General features: G+C 37.3%; 1 protein-coding gene and 1 long non-coding RNA gene across 2 annotated transcripts; both read left to right on the top strand.

The window, feature by feature from the left end:
* The first annotated feature begins 816 nt into the window (after positions 1-816).
* Positions 817-6,921, top strand: LOC128226815 (uncharacterized). The gene is made up of 9 exons (XM_052936882.1): positions 817-846; positions 1,107-1,197; positions 4,270-4,294; positions 4,491-4,622; positions 4,834-5,061; positions 5,160-5,358; positions 5,518-5,589; positions 5,740-5,826; positions 5,929-6,921. The coding sequence occupies exons 1-7, from the start codon at positions 832-834 to the stop codon at positions 5,575-5,577; spliced, it is 750 nt and encodes a 249-aa protein (XP_052792842.1). The 5' UTR covers positions 817-831; the 3' UTR covers positions 5,578-5,589; positions 5,740-5,826; positions 5,929-6,921.
* Positions 6,922-9,734: 2,813 nt separating this feature from the next.
* On the top strand, positions 9,735-17,204 carry LOC128225833 (uncharacterized). The gene is made up of 6 exons (XR_008259668.1): positions 9,735-9,879; positions 10,836-10,899; positions 11,098-11,301; positions 11,469-11,752; positions 12,739-12,825; positions 12,994-17,204. It is a non-coding gene; the product is annotated as an uncharacterized LOC128225833 (long non-coding RNA).
* The last annotated feature ends 1,073 nt before the right edge of the window (positions 17,205-18,277 follow it).

The following is an 18,277-nucleotide window of genomic DNA, read 5'->3' on the forward strand; positions in this document are numbered from 1 at the left end:
TCCGGTATCCCCCCGGATCTGGGGGGTGGGGGGGGGGGTGGGGCGTGGTTACAATTGACTGGTGCATAATAACACTCGTATAGAACTGTAGCTATGTTCGTCCTAAAAATAAAGATGTTATAGTATAAACATGTACCGGTTTAATACGGACCCAGGTGGTCATGGTGTCATTGAGCGTGTCACATGTTATGGTTATGTGTGACTTCAGCCGGTCTTTTTTGAGATACACGGTACTGAAATGAGGCCCTAGGATGGATTTTGTGTCAAACTGACATATCGTTATGATATATATATGGTTAACTGTTATACAAATGGAGAGACGTACTACTCACACGCTAACCGTGAATGTAATAACAGAAAACCCAAACGTATTAAATGATTGGTGAATGCTAAAAGATTTACTATGATCTACTTAAGTCTCATAAGGTAAAAATTACCGTTTATTATGCAAATTTCTTTCAAATTGAACTCTCGGTTTTCTTCATAAGAACCATTGCTTTCGACATTTATTCATCCTTTTTGAAATATTAAAACAATAGCATTTGTTGTGGTAAATCTTATTTGGGAGTAATAGTGTATCTTTAAATAAAAATAGTAAACGTCATATCACTTGTGAATGACACTGGCTTTTATTTTATTGGTTATTCAAGCTCGACCAAATTAATGTTGCAGCAGGATAAAAAGTTGAATATCACTTTCACATTCGTCTGACGGTTTAACACACCTTTCTTGCAACTTTAAACGCACCAACCTCTGCAATTGGTCTTGTTAGTGATAAGGCGCATACCTGTTGCAAACTTGGCATTTGAAAACGAATATGCAGCTTCCGGAATGTATAAAACTGACGTATGTAGTAGTTTTGATCGAAGCTACGAGGTTATCATAATTAAAACACATTTTTTTAATATGCAAATGATTATACTTTGACATTTTCCGATCGGGGGTATGTTTCACGTTCTTGTGACAATCCTAGTATGATAGTTTTTATAATGATTTTCAACATGCGCTTACACACTACACTAAATACAAATACATGGCGTATACTTTTACCGCGTTTATCAAACAAGTGGTCACCGGACTGTTAACTTACTTCCTCTTTCGGTTAGCTTTCCATATTTGGACGACAGCCCTGCCTGGTGCTGGATTTGGTCGGAGTTTGCTTTTCACAGAGGTCAACGATGATCAGCTGCTTGCCAGGTATTGGTATATATTATTGAATTACATTTACTATAACAATAATATCTTTATTGTTTTTGTTGATATAGTTTGACCCATTTTGATATATATATATATACAGTATGTCAACAATTATTATCGCATATTAATAGTGTATAATGCAGGGCAATGAAAATCTAAGTTTTCATTTGAGAAAGACTAAAACTCGCAGCCTCTACAACGAAGAAATAACATTTTATCATTCTATGTAATCACATAATTCTGTGGAAATTCACAATCAATAACCAATCAACCCTTTTATATGTATACATATATTATAATGTACATGTGTGATGAAAGGTCAGATCAAACACACCAAAGTCAAGTTCATACAGCACATCACTTGATGCATTATTTATATTGCTAGTAATGGCTAAAGGTTGAAGTCACATAACCCATTTATCTTGGTAAATACAAACGTATAACCTTGATCTGTTTAAGTGTTCAAGAATATATTTTGTCTACTGACCCAGGCTCGTTTTAAATCTATCGATTTACCTGATTAAAATCAATAACGTCTGAAATAATAGAAAGGCAGATTATTTTTTTTTAAGTCCGTACAATATACAAAATATAATTTCGAACACTCGATATTTGTAAGCGAACGTGAAATAACACCGAGTCCGAAATCACGGCACCCAAAACAGGTATTTAATTTGTGTGCTAAACTTAAATACATTGAGCAAAATGGAAAGAGAAAAAGAAACTATATTCATTATCAAATACAAGTTTGATGACGGGCAGAAAAACAAATTGTGGGTCAGTCGTGACCCATAGGCCAGACAGCAAACTGTTACGAAACAAGTCCAGACCCAGGGACACGACAGCAACATATTGCATAACCAGTCTAGACCCAGGGACACGACAGCAACATATTGCATAACCAGTCCAGACCCAGGAACACGACAGCAACATATTGCATAACCACTCCAGACCCAGGAACACGACAGCAACATATTGCATAACCAGTCCAGACCCAGGGACACGACAGCAACATATTGCATAACCAGTCCAGACCCAGGGACACGACAGCAACATATTGCATAACCAGTCTAGACCAAGGGACACGACAGCAACATATTGCATAACCAGTCTAGACCCAGGGACACGACAGCAACATATTGCATAACCAGTCCAGACCCAGGGACACGAGAGCAACATATTGCATAACCAGTCTAGACCCAGGGACACGACAGAAACATATTGTATAACCAGTCTAGACCAAGGGACACGACAGAAACATATTGCATAACCAGTCCAGACCCAGGAACACGACAGCAACATATTGCATAACCAGTCTAGACCCAGGGACACGACAGCAACATATTGCATAACCAGTCCAGACCCAGGAACACGACAGCAACATATTGCATAACCAGTCCAGACCCAGGGACACGACAGCAACATATTGCATAACCAGTCCAGACCCAGGGACACGACAGCAACATATTGCATAACCAGTCCAGACCCAGGGACACGACAGCAACATATTGCATAACCAGTCTAGACCAAGGGACACGGCAGCAACATATTGCATAACCAGTCTAGACCCAGGGACACGACAGTAACATATTGCATAACCAGTCCAGACCCAGGGACACGAGAGCAACATATTGCATAACCAGTCTAGACCCAGGGACACGACAGAAACATATTGTATAACCAGTCTAGACCAAGGGACACGACAGAAACATATTGCATAACCAGTCCAGACCCAGGGACACGACAGCAACATATTGCATAACCAGTCTAGACCCAGGGACACGACAGCAACATATTGCATAACCAGTCCAGACCCAGGAACACGACAGCAACATATTGCATAACCAGTCCAGACCCAGGAACACGACAGCAACATATTGCATAACCAGTCCAGACCCAGGGACACGACAGCAACATATTGCATAACCAGTCCAGACCCAGGGACACGACAGCAACATATTGCATAACCAGTCTAGACCCAGGGACACGACAGAAACATATTGCATAACCAGTCTAGACCAAGGGACACGACAGCAACATATTGCATAACCAGTCTAGACCCAGGGACACGACAGCAACATATTGCATAACCAGTCCAGACCCAGGGACACGACAGAAACATATTGCATAACCAGTCTAGACCCAGGGACACGACAGAAACATATTGTATAACCAGTCTAGACCAAGGGACACGACAGAAACATATTGCATAACCAGTCCAGACCCAGGAACACGACAGCAACATATTGCATAACCAGTCTAGACCCAGGGACACGACAGCAACATATTGCATAACCAGTCTAGACCCAAGGACACGAGAGCAACATATTGCATAACCAGTCTAGACCCAGGGACACGACAGAAACATATTGTATAACCAGTCTAGACCAAGGGACACGACAGAAAAATATTGCATAACCAGTCTAGACCCAGGAATACGATAGAAACATATTGCATAACCAGTCTAGACCCAGGGACACGACAGCAACCTATTGCATAACCAGTCTAGACCCAGGGACACGATAGCAACCTATTGCATAACCAGTCTAGACCCAGGGACACGACAGCAACCTATTGCATAACCAGTCTAGACCCAGAGACACGACAGCAACATATTGCGGGACCAGTCCTGACACTGGGCATAATTTTAGCAAACTTTACTTTTAGTAAACAAAATGAACACACTTTGTAGTGTAAAATTATGTACAAGACTGATTGTTTAATAATTGTCTAAATTGTGTAAAACGTATTAATTAATTCAGGTATGGCGGCCACGTTGTTTTCTTTTATAAACCTTTTTTAAGTGTAAACACTTGTGAGATGTTCCAGGAAGAAACTGTTGACGACGCACGACCGAGAGTTACTTTGGTGGGTAAAAGGTCACATTACACTGACAACGAGGCTATCGACCGACCTCATTTTGCACTTTGTGTGTAAATTGTATGTATTACATTTTTGTACAATAAATAGCAATTGATAAAACAGTAAAACACACACACACACACTCTAAAAACGTAAAAAGAACATAATAAATAATTAACGACCGTTAATAAAATAATTATACTGTTTCAGGATTTAAAAGACTTCGTCGCTTTTGGTAAGAACTATTTTCTTTCAGTCCGACTTTGTCTCGTCCCAAAAAATTCGGTGCTCTCAGGGTGACAGCACATATGTTTCCTGTTTAAATGCCAATACTACGTATATTTATTCCAGGATAAAAACAATGATATGCTTATGTGTATTCATTGAAGTCCGAATGCACATGCACGTGTACATGTTTTTTCACGATTCAGGTGCCGTTCGGGATCATACGATGTGGCGGAAGACGAACCCAAAGCAACACGCATAACTTTTAAAAAAGAGTACACATTGGAAGAACATGAACAGGAAGGGGCGACAGGAGAAGGACACCAGACACAAACAAGGTTACATTGTCCTTTTTCAATGCCATTTCTTAATCAAAATTACCACGTTGTATTATTAATACGCTACTGTATATCCGCTACACGAGTATGTCTGTAAAGTTTGAAAGGAATCAGGAAATTACTAATTCAGCATAAGCACTGGCGTTTCATTTTTTATCATTTGTGTAGTAAATTGCTAACGGTAGTGAGTTTGTGATTGTTCTTAATCCAGAGACCGACCAACGCCTTTTGATCGCTCACAGAATCAACCGGTATCGCAACCAAAACTTAATACAAAAGAAGAAGGAGTAATTGATTCGAAGCAAACATTGAATGACAGGCATCTGAAAGAAGAGCAACTCCGGCGAGAAAATGAAAAGAAAGACAGTGAAGATGAAATAAAGGATTTAAAACAAGAAAATAGAAAATTAGAACGTGAAAAAGAAGAAGCGCTATTAAGGTACAAAATTTTGCATTGGAATTTTAACTATTTTTAATTAAAATTCTACATACCAATTTTGCAGTTTTACCATCTTTCCTTGTTGCTTTAATCTTCAGATTAAGTGAGCTTGTATCATTAAAACTTCGGGACAACAACCCAGATATCGTGGATCTAAGCGACGCATACAGGCCAACGAAACTTGCGGAAATGTTTAGCGAGCTTTATGACAATGAGTGGACCGCTGCTTTTATTGTTATGGAGGAAAATGGATTTAAAGATAGGCAGACGATTGATTTTCTTCTTGATGTTTTGATGGTAAACGTTTTGATAATTCAAGGAGAATGTCTATTGTTCATATCGTCCTTGCATAATTTGAAACAGCAAAATAAAAACACTGGATTATTCCTACTTTCCGCTTATATAAGATTGAAAGTAAATGTGGATTTGCAGAAAATATTATGTTTTCCATTCCAGGAATCGTTTATATTTTGTAGACAAAAACTTGATGACAACTGGCAGCTCATTAACCAATAGTATTTGGACGATGTAAGAATATGTCACTGAAGTCTTTTATGTTATACCTGTAAAAAGCCAATATGTCATTTTTTTATAATTTGGAACTTCATTTAGTAAACACTCTGTTTGTGAGCAACATTTTGAAATAGTATCATGAATGTTTGTGTTATATTGTTTTAGAGTTTACCGAACAACGATAAGGTGAAGAAGAGTCTTAAAGATGCCCGGAAAGCCGTTATTCCAAACTTAGTGCCTGAAATGGAACAGGTAGGATATTGGACTGATTTCAATGGCATATTGGTACTTACATAGAATCGTGTACTCAAGATCAATGCATGTCTCGAAATTCATTGTTCTTCTAAATTTTAGAAATTCCGCGTTATGATCGGTGAAAAGTGCAAAGACGTGACTCTTTGTCTTACATTGTCAACCAATGCATTTATGCAATATGTGGCGACGTGTATAAAGTTGTGTTTGTTGATGAATGCAAACGACCCTCCGGTGGTAATTTCCTATCCCGGGTGGGTATCGTGTGAAAAACGAAGCGACTCAACCGAAGGAATAGACAATCAGAATATGGCACAGTCTGATGGAAGTTCTACGGATACCCAAGAAGAAAAGGGCAACGCTTCTTCGACAGAAGCCATGGAGACGCAACGTTTTAGCAAAGATTTATTTAAAGAGTACACAAAGAGAGGAAAATTCGTGAAGTTCTATGTTTGGCCAGTGGTATATCTGCATGAGAAAGGGCCTTTGCTAGCAAAGGGCATTGCTCAAGGTACTGAAGAGAATATTGATTGTGATCAGCGTTGGGAATGGTATAAAGAATCCGATTCTAACGATTTAGATGGAATCAATTGTGTATTTTAACATGAAATAATACACTTATTGAAGCTGTGCAATAACTCAGCAGAAAACACCAACAGGAAACTATCCTTTCTAGAATTCAGTGTTGTACTTTTCTTCTGCACTGTTAAAATTTGTTATCGTTTTGACCGATAGCAATTTATATTTAATCTACGATACACATAAGAGTAGATAGATACATTTATTTGTGCATGAGTGCATAACATGGACAATCAAAACAACGTGTACAGTAAAGAAAAAAAAAAATACATACATGCAAATATGACTGGTCCATGGCCTGCACACCAGCATCACGGATAACTCAAAAGGGGTCACAGAGAACCCTTATTTCCATTGAGGTCCTTAATGTCGGTGGCATGATATAGAGTGGCATTTTTAACTGAAATAAAAATAATTAAGTTCACACATGAATATAACCATATCGCGTTAAGTAAGTATCACAGTAAGTGGATTGTTTGTATTTGATCACAAGTATAACATAAAGTTGTCGTTATATTTTTCGACTTATACTTCATTTGCCCATAGTGTAGATACCTTTGGGGATCAGTTATAATACCCGACAAGACCACATTAGCCGATACGAAGGGTGTTGAACTTGCTGTATTTAAGTCGGGAGTGAGGGAGTGTTCATATTAAGCCGGTACTGGGGTTGGGGGTGGGGGTGAATGTTGCAATTTAGCCGGTCCTATGGGGCTATTGAAAGTGTTAAATTTAAGCCGGTACTGGTGGCGTTGAAATAGTTGCAATTAAGCCGGTACTACGGGTAGTGTGTGTGTGTGGGGGGGGGGGGGCGTTGAAAGTGTCGTATTGTACCTACTTCTGGAGGCGTTGAACGGATGTCAAGTTAGCAGATACCAGGGGGGTTTAAATAGTTGCAATTTAGTAAGTATTAAGGGGCGTTCAATGCATTGTTTTAGCCGGAACTGGGCGGCATTGAACGTGTTGAATTTAGCCGATACTAGGGGCATTGAAATAATTGTTTAGTAAGTATTAAGGGGCGTTCAATACAATGTTTTTAGCCAGAACTGGGCGGCATAAAAAGTGTTGAATTTAGCCGGTACTTTGGACACTGAAAGTGTTGTAATTGAGCCAGTAGTAGGCGGCGTTGAACGTGTTCATTTTGACCGATACGGGTGGAGTTGAAAGAGTTGCAATTTAGTCGCTACTAGGAGGCGTTGAAAGTGTTGTACTATAGCCGATTTGGGGAATTGAATAAGTTCCAATTTAAACTTTATTGAAGAGCCTTACAAGTATTTTATTTTTAGCCAGAATTAGCGGCGTTGAAAGTGTTGTGTTTGAGCCGGTATACATGGGGGTGTTAAAAGTGTTGCAAATTAGCCGGTATCTTATCAAGAACTAGGCGTTTTAGAAAGTGTTGCAGTAAGCCGTTATTTGAGGGACTTGAAAGTGTTGCATTTGGGCCGATACATGGGGCATTGTAAGTGGTCGTTTTGCCGGTACTGGAGGGCGTTGAAAGTGTTGCAATGAGCCGGTACTGGAGGGCGTTGAAAGTGTTGCAATGAGCCGGTACTGGAGGGAGTTAAAAGTGTTGCAATAAGCCGGTACTAGAGGGCATTAAAAGTGTTGCAATGAGCTGGTACTGGAGGGCTTTGAAAGTGTTGCAATGAGCCGGTACTGGAGGGCGTTGAAAGTGTTGCAATGAGCCGGTACTGGAGGGCGTTGAAAGTGTTGCAATGAGCCGGTACTGGAGGGCGTTGAAAGTGTTGCAATGAACCGGTACTGGAGGGCGTTGAAAGTATTGCAATGAGCCGGTACTCGAGGGCGTTGAAAGTGTTGCAATGAGCCGGTACTGGAGGGCGTTCAAAGTGTTGCAATGAGCCGGTACTAGAGGACATTAAAAGTGTTGCAATGAGCCGGTACTGGAGGGCGTTGAAAGTGTTGCAATGAGCCGGTACTCGAGGGCGTTGAAAGTGTTACAATGAGCCGGTACTCGAGGGCATTGAAAGTGTTTCAATGAGCCGGTACTGGAGGGCATTGAAAGTGTTGCAATGAACCGGTACTCAAGGGCGTTGAAAGTTGTGCATTTTGGCACGTACAGGGGGAATTGAAACTTTTGTTATCTAGCCGGTAGTATGGGCCGTTGAACATGTTGCTTTATGGCCGATACATAGGTTCATTGAAATATTTGTAATTAAGCCGGTAATTAGGGCGTTTAAAGTATTGCAATTTAGTCGGGACTAGGGGGCATCGAAAGTGTGGCAATTTAGTCCGTACTAAGGACAGTAAGAGTTTTGTATTTCATCCGGTACTTATAAGTGGCGCCAAATAGCCGGTATTTTAGGCGTTGAATGTGTTGTATTGGGGGCGTCGAAGGAGTTGCGTTTGGGCCGGTACAGGGGGCATTTAAAGTGTTGTTATTAAACATGTTATGGTGCGTGGAAAGAGTTGTTATTTATTTCAAAGTTATATAAATCACTCTTGTTGGCACTATGTTACACGATAGTGGGGTCTTGTATTGTTGGGGAAACCGGAGAACCCGGAGGAGGAGACCCACTTGTGCGGCTTGGTGACCACAAACCTTAATTACATGCTCCAAGGTCGAGAATCTGACCCGGGTCGCCTAGGTGAGAAGCCAGTGCGCTAACTTCTGTACAAACCGGACAATATATTGTTCTTACATCGGTGGGGGATATGTCAGTCTGCGACAGCTCTTGTTATCATATAATTTATTTTTATTTAATATTGATAACAACATTTAAAGCCTTTTTCGTTTTTTGCTAAAGCGACAGATATAACGTTCACCAAAATATTCGTGAAAATGCAGTCCGAATATATTCCTGTTGCAACGTAAAAAATGTTATCATGTCACTGATAATTCAATTAACATGTTAAGATGAACTCCGTAAGGTATATTTGAAAGTTACTCCTAGAAAGGAGAATAAAGTTAATTTGTTCATGGTCTTGATTCAAAATATAAGTTAGCCGTATATATAGTAAACAAATGATTTTGCGTTTTTTTATTTCGTTCCTTTTTTTCTTTAAATGAAACAAATAATGTTCTTATGTTTATTTCACCCGCTCGCTCTTGAGCCCAAAATCCGTCAAAGAAAAATAATAAGTGTTTAAAGGCCACACGAGTTATGGTGAACTGTTTTAGATTTAATTTCGCTGTCCATATTCCGAGTTCAGCTTGTATCATACGACGGACAGATTGTTGATGTAAATTGTGTAAATACATATTTAAAATAAATGCATATCATATCACCCCCACCCCCCATTTTTAAAAATAAATATTATCAACTATGAGGATCTTAACCCAATTTATTTATTCTTGCCTAGGAAAGGAAAACAATCAGTATCGATTGGGTTTGTAATTTACTTCCTCTTTCGATTTACTAAATGGGAACGACGGGGCACAAATACCAGAGAGTTCCCCTTTCAGATACAGATTCCACAGGGGACATGCGATACAGATGGATATATACTGTCAAGGTTTGAATGATATTATCTTTATAAGTAATGTTCAAGCTCTCTCTATTTATAGATGACATATTTTAAGGTACATGTTATTGTATAATACTTACTGAGGGTTTGTTGAAGTTAGGTAGCTAGCATGACAGTACGAATACTGTTTATTTAAAAAATGTTTCTTTTCAATTTTTTGAGTCGAGAATACTAGCTGCTTTTAAGATGTGCATGTTGAAGCGCGATTTATCATTTGTATAATTTAATGTAATTGGGGGCATTTACTGCGTCAACAATTACGAACTTTAATTGTTATGAAAGAAGAACTAAACGACGACAAACTAATTATACAAATAGTTATTATGGCCATTTTTGTACATGTTAATTTTTAACGCAGGCATCAACATTTTAACCTACGTTAATAATTGTCTGAATACCATATTACATAGTTTCAACCCCCAGCAAATTAACATTTTACTGACCGTTCCAAGGCGGTACCTAACATCCCTTGTTAGATATACCTAGTTGTTTATATAGTATATGCACTTTGTGGAGTTTTCTGCTGTTGTTCCATGTTTCTTGTTTGTGATTTTTTTTTGTGTTCTATGTCTTTGGTGAATACCCTGTGCCTTAACCGGGGTTTATGTTTAAACCTTTGGCTACTGAGGTTGTTTCTGTAGTTTTTCACATCAATTTTAATGAGAAATGGGTATGAATGAGTTACTTAAGTAACGTAAATTTTGTATTTTTGCTGTAAATTTTAATTTTCTCGTTAAAGTTTTAGTTGTCCGATGTATCTTCATTGCACTCTACAAAAAAGTAAAACAAATACGTGGCGGACGGGTAACTCGGCCAGGTTCGGATGAAGCGTTTATGGCTGTAAAACCATTTTTTAAAACTAGGGGCTTAACCATATACACATCTAGTTACTATCTAGTTTTCGTTCTTTAAAGGCTATTAACTATGATTATATTTCTTCACAGACTTCCGGGAGTGCCTGACTATCATTTCCTTTTTCCGCGAGAACAAGTGTGTCAAGTTTCTCAGGTAAATATAATAACACTTGTAAAGATGTCAACTGTTCAAATCTTAGATATGATTATTAAAATAAATTATATTGCTTAACACTTTTGTAAGTGGATGTTAGTTTAAATATTGTTTTAAGTAGTGTGTAAATGAATCTCGCTAAATATTTTTTTATCCTATGTTGGACTGCAAAATCTGACCTTCTTTCTATTCTAACAGAGAGTTTGTACGAGGATCCGGGCATCAATATACAGAATTACGAAGTGTTATAATTGAACGAGAAAACAACGAAGAAGTAATACATCAGTTGCGGGAAGAAATAGAACATAAAGACAATACGATACATGAACTACAAGAAATAAATCGAGCAACAGAACTAGACAAACGTAATGCAGAGTTGGAAAAACAAGAAGCTTTAACAAGGTTAGTGGATATTTTCCGTGAATGTCAATTATGGATGCAGCACCGGAAAAAGGGAACCTGATGTATAATTTCTACCATGCCTTTAAAATAAGTTATTTATATACGTGAATATCTGTCAAACAAAAATTTTCACCAAGTCATTCCAAATATGTTATCTATCATTGCAGGTTGAGCGATTTAATGCCCGTAAAACTGCGAGACAACAATCCGAATATTGCAGATCTTAACGATCCGTACAGACCAACGAAGTTAGCTGAGATGTTTAGTGAATTGCACCACAACGAATGGACAGCTCTTTACACTGTATTAGAAGAATCGAAGTTTAAAGACAGACACATAATTAACTTCTTGCTCGACGTTTACATGGTAACATTAACAAACAAGTTCAACGTTTTGCAAAACGGAACTTGACGCTAACTGGCAGTTAGTTTCCAAATGGTATTTGAACGAAGTAAGTTTAGGCATTTACAGTTTATACGATTTTTAGCTCACCTGAGCACGAAGTGCTCAAGGTGAGCTTTTGTGATCGCCCTCTGTCCGTCGTAGTCGTCCGTCGTCAACAATTTGACTGATAGCACTCTAGAGGTTACCATTTAGGCACAATCTTAATGAAACTTGGCCAGACAGAATGTTACCCTCAATAAAATCTTGGACGAGTTCGATATTGGGTTATCTGGAGTTAAAAACTAGGTCACCAGGTCAAATTAAAGGAAAAACTTGTTAGCACTATAGAGGTCACATTTATGACTGTATCTTCAGGAAACTTTATCAGAATGCAATTATTTATAATCTCTAGAAAAATTTGGAATATGGGTTATATGCGATCAATAACTAGGTCACCAGGTCAAATTTAAGGAAAAGATTGTTAACACTCTAGAGGTCATATTTATAACTGTATCTTCATGAAATTTGGTCAGAATGTTTATATTAATAATTTCTAAGTCAAGTTTGAATCGGGGTCATGTGTGGTCAAAAACTAGGTCATAAGGTCAAATCATAGGAAAAGCTTGTTAGCACTCTTGAGGTCACATTTATGACTGTATGTTCATGAAACTTAGTCATAATGTTTATATTGATTACCTCTATGCAAAGTTCGAATCTGGGTCATATGCGGTCAAAATCTAGGTCACCAGGTCAAATAATAGGAAAAGCATGTTAACACTCTAGAGGCCACGTTTATGACCATATGTTCATGGAACTTGACCAGAATGTTATTCTTGATGATCTTTAGGTAGAGTTTGAAACTGGGTAATCAATTGCCCTAGCCCTGAAAACACTTATTTCACACTTGAATTGGATCAGGTGAGCGATACAGGGCCTTCGGGGCCCTCTTGTTAAATAACGGAGCAAAACATAAGTTTTGCTTTTATAACTTGTAACATTGAACTATTAACGGATCATAGATAATCAGTAACGTTTTCTAAACGTTTTTTTCAGAATTTACCTAACAACCAAGATGTGAAGAAAGCGTTAAAAGATGGTAGGAAGTCATTGGTTCCACGTCTTGTTCCTGAAATGGAAAATGTAATACCTTAATGAATGAATGATTAAATGAATGCATGAATGAAATCACTATTTCATCAGTATCATTTACGTAGATGTTAAAGGAATTTCTCTGCCTTCATTTTTTTCTTTTTTAAAATAAAAAGTTTACGTTTATTTGACAAGCAATATGTTTATTGTTCATTTCAGAAATTGTATACCTTGCTCTGTGATTTTTGCAAAATCGAAAGCCTTCAGTTTGTTTTGACGAGTGGTGAAATGAAAACATACGTGGCAGGTTGCGTAAAATTGAGTTTGATTATGAACGCGAACGATCCACCGGTGGCCATTGACTGTCCGGGCTGGGTTCCATGCATATCGCAAAAAGAGTCAATCTATCAGTCGAAACATGAAGAAGACCCCGGTTTACTCAAACATAAGGGAAATACACAAGTTCCTTCCAACGTTGATGGTAATGGCAGCAACCAAAATATTACACCGGATCTTAAAGAGAGACGGGCTTTCAACAAAGAACTCTTTAAAGAATACACTATGAGAGGGAAATATGTCGAGTTTTTCGTGTGGCCAGTGATGTATCTGCACGAGGACGGTCCGGTGTTGACCAAGGGAATTGCTCAAGGTGCCGAAGTCAAAATGGTATCAGATAATGACCACCGATGGGAGTGGTGGAAGACCTCCGATAGTTTGTAAATAAAAAGGAGTGTACTTAATAGTTGGGGTCATAATTTAATTAATTCTATATGCACGAGGATTTGTTTTCAAAATAGCACAAATATATGTAATGCTTATCCGTGTGCATGTGACTTATTTTGCATTCACGATTGGTTTTGATTTTGTTTGAGCACACATTAATGCAATTATGATTATCCTTGTCCATATAAGTATTAATGCACGGGTCTCTTCTTTTTGAAATAGTACACGTATTTATAGTTATCCATGTTTATTTGACCTCAAGAAATGAAAATGTGTCATATGAGTGATTATAAGGAAAACTTGTCACGCGGTATGACGATATAAATGGAATATTCTGGCTGAATCTTGCATCGGAGTGTACAGTTTTTGTTTTATTTTTAGCCTTTCAAGAAGTTTGGACCCTCTAGTTAAGGAATTCGTTTGGTGGCCTCATGCAGCATTTTACCTAAAACAACAATTTACTTTTATGTTTGTTTTAATGATTTAATTTCTGTGAAAAACTATACCATAATGCATTTTTATTGCAAACTACATTTAGGCATCCATGGCCACAAAACAACCAAGATGGCGTACATATGGCCGCCAAAATAAGCATTAATTAACACAGACTAAATAAAACGAACGCAACCGTTTACAATGGCGTTTTTTCTTTATTCAAATTTACTTTTAAAGAACTTCTGTGAGACACCATGCTTGTCCTTAATGGTCGGAATGAAATGACCTTGCATTATTGTCAACTAAAAGTAAAACATGCAGCCATGGATAAACTGTGTTATAAGACCAGTGCTGATCATGATGCTTTACATCATAGCTGATACAGAAACTGACTGGGGTACATTTGGTAGCTATTAAATGTATGTTTCTCTACTTATTTGCAGCAGGACATGTGCACTACGCTAGATATTTTGCCTCTTAAGATTGTTTAGCCTACTTAAGATCTATGGAGTCATTGTCCGATTCATGAAGGGAAATATTTCGGAAATTGACACAACATTTTTGAGATACGGGTATGGAAAACACTCAATTATTGATAATACAATGAAACCCGATACACTCAAGATGTCGCTTGGTCTACACATTTGTAAAAGGCTGAAGGAAGAAATCTCAAGTCTTGCAAATAGTGTACAAGTTAAGCCATCTTACGTTAAACCCGAAAAAGCAAATGAATAATGCAAGGATATTTAGTGACTGCAATGATGGTAGACGACTAAGGAAAGCGATAATGATTGTATTGGATCCGTCGAATCAACCTCTGATGAAACTATCAACGTAGTTACAGTTCGGATAACACAAGAAACTGTAAATGTTGATTAAGCTGTTGATTGGAATCTATCAAATGAAGGAATTTGAAAATAACAATGGCAAATAATTCGCAAGGTTAGGGGTTGTATTTACTTAAAACAAATCAAAACATTTATGAAATGACTAATTTAAACGAAACATCTAGGCCTGATTGTAGAACCGATTTTTGGTAACATGTACAACATTTTTGACCATGTTTACTCATGTTATAGCATGTCCACAAAAAATCAAAATATTGTTTTTCTGAGTCTGCGTCTTAAGCTCATTTTATTCTCTAGAGTGACCACCCTTCAAGTGAGTGCACATTACTTTATGTGAAAGATTGCTGACCGATGGTATATTGTTTCATGTTCCAACATGGATGTTTTAAATGAGACTTGCAATATTCAAATCCGTGCTGAAAATGTGAATGCAATTTGAGATGTCAGCAACAAAAGGTGCTGAAATCTAAGCAAGTAGTGTTTGAGATGAAACACCTGACATCTCACCATTCAACCCAACATCAACTCGCTTCATTTCGCAATGTAGAAGCATGTCAGTTGTTGACGACGATATGTCACAGGTTCGACAGAAAGTGTGCGTTTATCTTCCCCCAACAACAGAGGCATTAATGAAAATATCAAGCGACCACATGTTCAAACGTGTGTTTGGAAGTGTGCAGTAAACGTGGACTTGTTTGAATATGATTAAGAAAAGAAGGACACGCGTCTTCAGTCCCAATAATGTTATCAATCAAATAATGTAGTAGTGGCCCCAGATAATGTGCATAAACTTTTAAAATGTTCCTTTGAGTAAACACCTTCCGGTGCCCTTGCAGCAATGCGCGGATGTCGCGTTCAATATGCTGTACATGTCAAAAATCAGAAAATTGCTACGATGAGCAAACACAGTTAAAACATATCTTTGAATGAGCATCTGCTCTATTTATGTTAGACCTGATGTTGAAACGGTTGAAACCATTTAAAACATGCCATAACAATGAATATTACACCGCAAATAATTTGAATCCGTTGGTTTCATACATGCTAGAATATAAACAAATGTGCCCGTTTTATTTCGTCTGTGTTAAGTAATTTTTATTTTGCGGCTTTTGTGGACGCCATCTTGAGTGATATGTGACTTTATAAAAATAAATGTTATTTGTGATACCTATATTGCATAATGAATTGTTATGTTAAAACGAGATGATGATGTACAAAACTTATGATATTTGCAACAAAACCTAACTAACTCAATTGGCAATTATTTTTATTTAGGCGGCAATTTTTAACGCCATGATGGCCTAAATATGGTATGATTTTTTTTTGAATTTATTGATTTGCAATTAAGATACATTATGGTTTATTTGTGCACATGATCTAAAGTATTAAAGCAAAATTACAAGTCACTTGCTGATTTGGGTAAAATTAGGCGGCCATCTTGGAAGCCATGTTGAATGTCTCGATTTCCCAAAGAGTGGCTCGCGGCCATCATACGAATTCCTTAACCAGAGGGTTTGAACTAATTTAAACATTTTCTATAAACTCTATAAACTCTGTTGCAAGGTACTCGACTTCCCCTGCCGGACTATACAGCCCAAATACATCAAACAATTCATGAACGGACATATATCAATACAAGCATATCATATATTTAATAAAAATGATTACCTCCCTTTAACTATTATTGTTTAAAATATACTATACCTTGTGTTGTCAAAAGTGCTTTGTGTTTTAAGGAGAATAGAAGTCGTACATATTTGTTCGTATAGTATTATACTTTTACATATACATAATGCATGATATTTAATTTAAAAAACAGAGTCATTTTCATTGCCTGAACAATCCACACAAACACGTTTTTCTTTTGGAGTATTATAATGTCAGCCATACAGGAACACGCACATAAGCCCAAATCATGAAGCTGAAAAATATAACATTAAAAGATGAGTTTAATTCGCTTTATCACAAAACTTTCCGTAGATGTTCTCTTTCGATTTTCTAAATGGGAACGACGGTGCATAACTACTAGACACTACTTTTTTTCCAAAACAGATTCCTATTAGGACATACGATGCAGCAAAATATATAGTCAAGGTTTGAATTGTATATTTTCTTTATAAGTATTACTAATGCTCAAGCTCTCTTTATTTTTAAATGAGATATGTACATGTTCACTACATGCTTCTCTGTTCACAGTATGTTGGTTTTAACAGGATGATGTCTGTTTTGAATTGTCTTATAACGTGTTCTTTTCAGTGTATTACATATTCCTTCCATAATGAACTTCTAATTTGGTTTTATAAAGTAATACCTGTGGCGATATTGTACGTATGACTGGCTGAACATGCACGTTTTGAAGTGATGTTTTCATTGTTTAAAATAATCATTATGGCATACATCGTGAAATAGTACATTTGATTTATATCATTTTATTGCCAACAATACTTAAATAAATGTTGAATATTTGTATAGATAATTTATGGCTACAAACTAAAGGATATTAAATGAAATATGGATGTAAGTTTGTTCCTTAATTTATTTACAGGTATTGGGAAGTTTTTGGAAGTTTCAAAATACTTTTATCTTTTATTTCACTTAATGTTTTTACTGTTGAACACTATATTATCTTTACCAAAATTTAGTTGCTACTCTGTTAATTATCATTTAAGGGATGATTTCCGTTGTTGTTGTTTCCATTCATATTCACAATTATCAACAAAGTTGACCAAAACCAATTTAATCTTGACACCATATTCTTCCTAAACCTGAATAAGGCGATGGTTTCTTAACTTTATTTCCATATTACACATTAAATTTCTTCAACGAAGAAAAACAATTTTTGTTCATTTACATTTAAAAGGTTTGGAATGTTTGGTGAGACTCCCCTTTCACATATATAAATATCTGGGCCAAATTGACCACAGAACAAATTATTTAGGCTGAAATGGCCATAACGCAAAAAATAATTTTGGGCCCACTTGACCCAAAATGAATTTGAATTGAAAAGAAATGGTCCGAAAATGTTGACCCGATAAAAGGCCAACTGGTCACCTGCCAAACTTTGGCGTCTTCCATGGCGACCTACCCCAAAGCCTCGGGGTTGAAAATAAGCAATCAATTATTGCACTGCAATCACTTATTGCAGCAGTTAAACAATACAGTTTAGTTCAGCTCAGCAAATATGCAAATCAGTATCAAATATCAATTACAAGTATTCATTCTTAAGCAAATGTAAGTGAATTCCGTCACGGAAAAGCGGTGTTCGGAAAGCACTTTAAAATGGATAATGATAAATTTGCTTAAAATTTGGATAAAAAGGTGCTGCCGGGCGCTAACCAATAGATGTTTGGCGTATTTAGTACAACGGGCATTGACGCGGTGGTCAACGTACAAAACCCTTTGAACAAAAGCAAGGTATCATGATAATTTACACATTCTGCTTAGGAGACACAAAAATACATTTTTTCCTATAGTATATGGGAGCCTCGCCGGACTTG

The sequence above is a fragment of the Mya arenaria genome, chromosome 3 (genome assembly GCF_026914265.1).
Source record: "Mya arenaria isolate MELC-2E11 chromosome 3, ASM2691426v1".
Taxonomy (NCBI): Eukaryota; Metazoa; Mollusca; class Bivalvia; order Myida; family Myidae; genus Mya; species Mya arenaria.